The sequence below is a fragment of the Thamnophis sirtalis genome, unplaced genomic scaffold, assembly GCF_051295495.1.
Source record: "Thamnophis sirtalis isolate CommonGarterSnake01/CBP01778 unplaced genomic scaffold, rThaSir2_p1.2 scaffold_11, whole genome shotgun sequence".
Taxonomy (NCBI): Eukaryota; Metazoa; Chordata; class Lepidosauria; order Squamata; family Natricidae; genus Thamnophis; species Thamnophis sirtalis.
The window spans coordinates 44,588,097-44,595,302 of record NW_028261391.1 but is presented as its reverse complement, the minus strand read 5'-3'; the positions used below and the strand labels follow the sequence as shown (position 1 = coordinate 44,595,302).

Here is a 7,206-nt window from a genome sequence, read left to right as displayed (position 1 = left end):
TCTGATTGATTCTACATCTACTTGGCTGTTCCGAATAGAATTTGTCTTAAGAGCACAACCAATGCAGCATTGCTATTATGCAAATGTGAAGTTCTGAAGGATATGCAAGCTTATAATAATTGTCTGAAAAGGTGGTTGAAAGTGGGGGGGGGACTAAGATTTTTCTCCCAAAGGGTTTTGGGGAGAAAACATAAAGGGACACAGTACTGTACTTAAAGTCAGGCAGATAATTTATTTTGACATTCAAGAGAATCCCCAAAACACTTCTCCCTGATGGTAATATTAATAATAACCTTTAACACTTTAATCAAACAACATCTGCTTATCCCAGGTCCTTGGGAAGGAGTAGATAAGTGGATAAAAACGTCAAATCCAGTCTAAACATCTGGCTGACTAAGCATAATAATAACAGCAATAACTGAGTTCTATTACCCAGTATGAATATATAAGACGATCATCTTCACTCTTATTTGGACTAACCCTGTTTTTCTGGGTTAGTCTAAATATAATCTGATATAATCATTTTTTTTAAAAAAAACAACCACCTTTCCAGACAATTATTACAAAAAGTCCTATTTCTATTCCATTAAATTTGAATGCTTGCTATTCCCTGCAGACAGTGATAATACTAAAAAGTTAATGATGCTGTCACATGAACCTTGATTCCTAGTGATTACATTGAAATATATATGCAGTGCAGTGATCTGAATTATTTATTAATTTGTTCAATTTCTACGGCCACCTACTTCAGTCAGTGACTGGGCTGCTTATAATTAAAATGTTAAACAACATTTTAAACAATAAAAATAGTATAGCCAACAAAAAAACATTAAAAACATCCAATTTAGCATACACAAGACCAAGATATTTGGCAAGTTAGCAATTTAGCAAGGATATAGTGCTCTTGGCACATTCAGCAGTCCAGCCTTGGGAGCATAGCCAGGGTTTTAGGGCCTTATGAAAGATTAGCATGGTTGGGCCCATTCTGATCTCCTGGGGATGTTCCATAGAGCAGGGGCCACTTAGAAAAAGCTCACCTAAGTCCCCCAGTTAACATTCTTTGGCTGATAAGATCTGCAGCATGCCCATTCTGCTTGACCTAGTTGGACAGGTACAGACTCTTGAAAAAAGGGTAACCCTGAGGTACCCCAGTTCCAAGCTATGTAGAAATTTATAAGTAACAACCAGCACCTTGACTTGCACCTAACAACACAATGCTAAACTGTGCAGCTCACGCAGGAGTAGTTATGCATGCTATATATCTGGAAGTAGTAGTCCTCAACTTATGACCACAATTGGGCCCAAAATATGTTTGCGTGAGACAGTTGTTAAGTGAGTTCTACTTGGTACAATTAGTAAGTGAATTACTGCAGTTAAGTTAGTAATATGATTGTTAAGTGAACCTGGCTTTCCCATTGACTTTGCTAGTCAGAAGGTCACAAAAGGGGATCATGACCTGGAACACTGCAAATGTCATAAATATGAGCCAGTTGACAAGTGTCTGAGTTTTAATCACATGACTATGGTATGCTGCAACAGATGAAAGTGTGAAAAATGGTCATAAGTCACATTTTCAATGCCTAGTTTAAATGGTCATTAAACAAACGCAGTCAAGGGTATCTGTACTATTTGCCAACTGCATTCTGCACCAGTTGGACCTTCAGAATGGTCTTCAGGGCAGACCCATATAGAGTGTGTTACAGAAGTCCAATCGCTGATTATATTTGATTATCCAGAAAGTGATTTGGATAATTTTCCTACTTGAATTTACAAAAGAGGCTTCTTGATAAGGCTTTAAAGAATCTTGTGAGGAGGGACAAATTAAAAATAAAAAGAAATCAAGTTCTAGCATATTATTTGAGGATACTACAGACCAAAATTGTTAGACATAAAAGGAATATAAACTTGGTTTATTTGATCGAAGTTAAAGCAGATCTATTGTCTCTGATAACCTTTAATGGCTAGTGGCTATTTTTGTGTGCAATTTATGGATTTTATGTAGCTGACATTCACCACGCTATAGGATGCTCTGTTGCTTCTATCTTTTATTATTTCTGCCTGTGTGCTACATTCCGATCCCTTAGGAAATTTTCAGAGCAAAATGAGAATCGCGACTCATCAGCTGACGCCACGCCATTTTTTACATGCGCTTCATGAGGCTATACCTTCTAAGCGCATTTTTGTAGTCTTAACGGCAATAATGCAAACAGCTCTTTCCGTGCGTGGCCCACAAACACTGCATCGAGAGTAAATTTAACGAAGAACCTTCTTCCCCTCCCTTATTGAGTGGGAGTCACCCAAATTAACCCGCAATCTCACTGCGAGTCTACAGATTGGAAGATTACGGGAACGCCTGCCTCCTACAGTCATAGGAGGCTCCCCTTTCGGCACATGCGCCCTAGCCGCTAAAGAGTCTCCTTACTTGGGAGAGTGAGAGGAACCTTGATTCTCTTGCGTCGCACTCCGGTTCAGTCTCTTCGATTGAGAGCATGGCGGCTGCCTACAGGCTCGTCTTGGTTCGGCACGGCGAGAGCGCCTGGAACCTAGAGAATCGGTTCAGTGGCTGGTACGATGCGGATTTGAGCCCAGCCGGGCAGGAAGAAGCGCGGCGCGGCGGCGAAGCGCTGAGAGGTGAAGATGCGGGAGGAAGCGGGCAGGATGGAGGGAGCGACGGGGACGTTGATGCTCGACTGCCGGGGCTGCCTCTGCTCATTTTTCACCCCGAGAAAATTGGGGCGGGAGGGCAGGGGGGGTGTAACGTGGGGACTGGATTATTCTGAAATTGGGGTGGGGTGGAGGGTGGATAATTTTGGATTGTATATAAAGGTCATAAACGCAGCCTGTAATAACGGGGGAGGGAGAATTCTCTTGACTTTAACCACCTGATGTGGGCTTTTAAAAAAAAATCCCTCTCCAGGGGGCTTAGTGTTTCGGGCCAAGCTTTTGCCTTGAAAAGTAATTCATACTCACATCCGTGTGTCCCCGGTGTCATTGAATTAGATGCAAAAGGGGGGGGGGATTTGGGGAAAATTGGCTCGCGGATGCAAAAATGCTCCCTTTCCCCACGCTAAGCGTGGGCAATGGGGGACCGAAGTAGCTTTGGGGGGGGGAGGGAGAGAGAGCTGGGCGTTTTAGAGAAAATGGTCCCGGGGCGCCCGCAGGTTCTGTCGCGACCGCCGGAACTTGCTTAGAGGACAAAAGACGAGAGAGATTTTTGCCTGGGCACGTGCGATCAGCCTCGTCTCTGTCGGCGGAGAAAGGCGAGAAGGGGGCCTTCCTGCCGGAGGCGAAAAGGAGGAGTCTCCCAATAGCCGGATCCCGGTCCTGTTCCCTTTCGGAGTTCAGTGATTCCGGCAAGCCCTTTGCCAAGCCTCGACGAACCCTTTGGTGGTTTTGCTAGGGCTACCTGACATTCAACTCCAGGATAACAGAAGAAAACGTTCTGATTGTTAAAAAAAAAGCCCTATTCGGTATTTTTTTTTAAAGGGTCGTTTTAATTTGAGTAGATGGTGGCTGCTATTTTTTTAAGAGCCTCCCTCCTTCCCAACTGTCATGTTTGGCAGTCTCCTTGAGTTGCGTTATTTTTCCATCTGCCCCTGAGGGCACAATAGTATCTTACTGATTTCCAAGGAAAGCATCCAGCAGTGAGACTATCTAGAATCTAGATGCATTGGCAATTGGGTGATAATTTGTTAAGGAAATGTAGTAGAAGCTGAGTCATTCGGTGCTGCAACAGAGAAAGGCGAGTTTGTGCCCAATACAGGAAGTGGGGGAGGGCCAGGAAATATTTAAGACCTGCACCCTTGCAGGTTCAAGAAACAGCCTAATCCCGCTCTTTAGTTTACTAATCTCAAAGCCTGAAAGAGAACCCCAGTCCTCTCAGGATGAAGCTGTGGAATCTCCCCAAAGTTTCATCGGATTTCTCCAGCAAATTATAAAATCTGTAGAAAGTTTTTGTTAATGCATTAAAATATGAATATTAAAATTATATTTTTAATTTGTTGATGGACTTGAGAGCCCATCTGAATAGAATGTAAATTGTAAGTTTGGCCTTTCCTGGGAATACTATTTAAAGCAAGATTATTTCAATTCAGTGTTATAGTATCCAAGGAATAAAAAGTTCAACAGTTCTAATATTGATGTGTGCATGTTGTACTGTATAAATAAGGTTTTTTTTTTAATTACACCTTTCATTTTAGCAGATTCTGGCAAGTAGCGAAGCACACATACAAACATACACACTTTTTTTTTCTTTGCTGGAAGGGCAGTTCAGATTGTGAAAACCCTTTCATCACAGACTAGGACTGGGAGAATACCAGATGGATGTCCTTTCAAAGAGCTGGTGGCAAGAATGAGGGAGGGCATGAGGCTCCAGAGTACTTCTAAAAAAGGAAATTTTAATCCTCTATCCCTGTGCCCATTCATCTCCTGCATTGAAATAATTTATCAGTGCTCATTTTAGATATAATGGCAAATGATTAACGAATGTAAATTTATCAGGATTCCATACTAATATGCTATTTTACAATGTTTGGAGCACTTCAGAACTAAAGATTAAATGAGTCAGGATGATTAATTGTATGTCAGTAATAATTGTGGTAAAGATAAATGAGTTACAGTATTCTTTCTGGGCTCTTCTAGATGCTAAATATGAGTTTGACATCTGCTTCACATCTGTGCAGAAGAGGGCCATCCGGACCCTCTGGACTGTGCTGGATATTCTTGACCAAATGTGGTTACCTGTAGTGAGGACCTGGCGTCTTAATGAAAGGCATTATGGTGGTCTAACAGGCCTTAACAAGGCTGAGACAGCTGCTAAACATGGTGAAGCCCAAGTCAAGATATGGAGGCGTTCCTTTGACATCCCTCCACCTCCAATGGAGCCTGATCACCCTTTCTATAGCACCATTAGCAAGGTAAGATGAAGTACTAATCCATTAATCTGATGAAGATAGTTGTTTCTTTGAGGTTATTTTAAAGTAATTGTCATGCTGGGATTAGGATGTAATTACTGTAATTTCAATTGCTTTTTGCTTTATTATTTCTGACTCAAACAATAGTTCCATTGTAGTTCACTTTTATCTCATTTAATACCTCTATTCATACAATATTCTTACTGGCCCACTGTTTAGGCAGCCATGTGGGATATGATTACATACTGGATTTTTTTAGCAGAATTTTAGAATAGAGATTGCTTTCATGCAATTAATCATTGACATTGGCCTTTCATGAATGTTTGTATTTTATGGATGGGAACAGTCAAGGCTATTCTTAAGCTGGCAAAATTTTCCACCTATGCAATATTTGTTAATGAATTAAGAAATAGCTAGAGCATTGACCTCACATGCTGTTTTAAACTGTAATACGTTTTCATGTACTTTGGTAATATAATTAATGTAGGATACTATTTTAAATATTTAAAGACTAGTTCACCAGGAAGCTACATAGTACAATTAAACTGTGAATAGGGCTACTAAAGAGGCAACCAATCCAGATAAGGTATGAATCCAATAATGAGTGATATTGAAAACAATTTTTCAGTGATTGAAGATGGTAAAAAGTTAAGGCGTTATTTAATGTTATACAACTTCATTAGACACCTTAAAATTATTTATTGCCTAACATGGCTGGAAATATTTATTAAGTCACAGTAGCACAGATCTAAAAATATAATTGAGCAGGAATTACAAAAATATTACAATAGCCTATGCAAGCTCTTAAGTGCCTAACGTGTCAAGTGAGCAGGTAGATTCAGGCACAATTTTTCTAAAGCATTTTTTTGAAGTACAGCAGTCTATAACAAGTCTTGAGAAAACACGAATCAATCACTGTGATTAAGTTGCCGCTGCCTTTCTTTCCTTCTCCAGGATCGCCGCTATGCTGATCTTACTGAAGATCAGCTACCTACATGTGAGAGTTTGAAAGATACTATTGCCCGGGCACTGCCTTTCTGGAATGAAGAAATTGTTCCTCAGATCAAGGAAGGCAAGCGAGTGCTCATTGCAGCCCATGGTAACAGTCTCCGAGGCATTGTGAAACATCTAGAAGGTGAGTATTCTGTTTGTAACTTGGGAACAAAAACTAATTAAGCCTGACTCAGTCTAGAAAGTTAGTTGAACCAAAGTTCTCTGGTAACTGGTCCTGAATGGGATAATACAATAAAGCTTTTTACCTTGTCATATATTTTCATGTATATATGTTATTCTTTGCAGGAATGTCTGAGGCAGCAATCATGGAACTCAATCTGCCCACTGGAATACCAATAGTCTATGAGCTGGACAAAAATTTGAAGCCTATCAAGCCAATGCAATTCCTGGGAGATGAGGAGACTGTCCGTAAAGCTATGGAAGCTGTGGCAGCTCAGGGCAAAGTTAAGAAATGAGGGCAGGCAAAGTAATCAGTAGTATAACCCCTCTTTCCCTTTCCTAGCACATGCCTCAAGGGACAGGGCTGAAGAGCCAGAGATGGTGAAGCTTATGAGAGCCATGGCTTATCCTTCAACATTTACATTTCTCCAGCAGGATCTGGCTAGATATTTTAGGTGTGGACCATAGATCAGCAGGGTTACTGACAGAAACAAATCCCAAAGCAATGAAATTCAGTGCTGCTGAAATGAAGGGGAGACCAAGGTTTTCTCAAGGGAACCTTTGCTGTCTTTTATGTGAGAACTCCAGTTAGTCAAGTATTGCTTCACTTCGTTTTGCCATTCAGGGTGGTTGCAAGGACCATTTTTTAGTTTTTTTTAATTTTTTATTTTGCATAAGCAGCATGCCATTTCACTTAAGCTAGATGAAAAGCCAATTTTTATTTCATTGCCTTCTGAATGTAGGAAGGGTGAGACTAGGACTAGCTCCCACTCTGGAATTTCCACCTGTGATCCAATAACTTTGTGTAGTGCCAGTAAACCCTGATACTGTGTATCATGTTGCTTTTCTACCCCATAGTCTGTGTGGTTGTCTCTGCCTTTTGGATGGCAGATTTACACTAGAGCTAATTTCACTGTACAATGGCTGAATTTGCCCTAGTCTCGGTAAAATAAAGGAATTATGTGCAATAGCTGCTGTGTCTGTATTACTTGTAAAAGTGACTTAGTAATATAGTATTAAGAAATTGAACTATTCCAGTGAAGAACATCACCTGAATTGCCAATTGTAGGTGAAACAAATGTTTGTGTGAGAGAGGGAGATATTCAAACCAGGAGTACAG

General features: G+C 40.7%; 1 protein-coding gene across 1 annotated transcript; it reads left to right on the top strand.

Moving 5' to 3' along the window:
• Positions 1-2,397: 2,397 nt before the first annotated feature.
• PGAM1 (phosphoglycerate mutase 1) lies at positions 2,398-7,056 on the top strand. The gene is made up of 4 exons (XM_014066570.2): positions 2,398-2,631; positions 4,642-4,916; positions 5,868-6,048; positions 6,213-7,056. Exons 1-4 carry the CDS (start codon positions 2,490-2,492, stop codon positions 6,380-6,382), a joined length of 768 nt encoding a protein of 255 aa, XP_013922045.1. The 5' UTR covers positions 2,398-2,489; the 3' UTR covers positions 6,383-7,056.
• The last annotated feature ends 150 nt before the right edge of the window (positions 7,057-7,206 follow it).

Excerpts from the sequence above, each read along its gene's own strand:
- PGAM1 (XM_014066570.2), top strand. The coding sequence starts at position 2,490 with ATGGCGGCTGCCTACAGGCTCGTCTTGGTTCGGCACGGCGAGAGCGCC. Across the intron at positions 4,917-5,867 it reads TCTATAGCACCATTAGCAAG|GATCGCCGCTATGCTGATCT; the intron begins GTAAGATGAAGT and ends TTCCTTCTCCAG. Across the intron at positions 6,049-6,212 it reads CATTGTGAAACATCTAGAAG|GAATGTCTGAGGCAGCAATC; the intron begins GTGAGTATTCTG and ends TATTCTTTGCAG.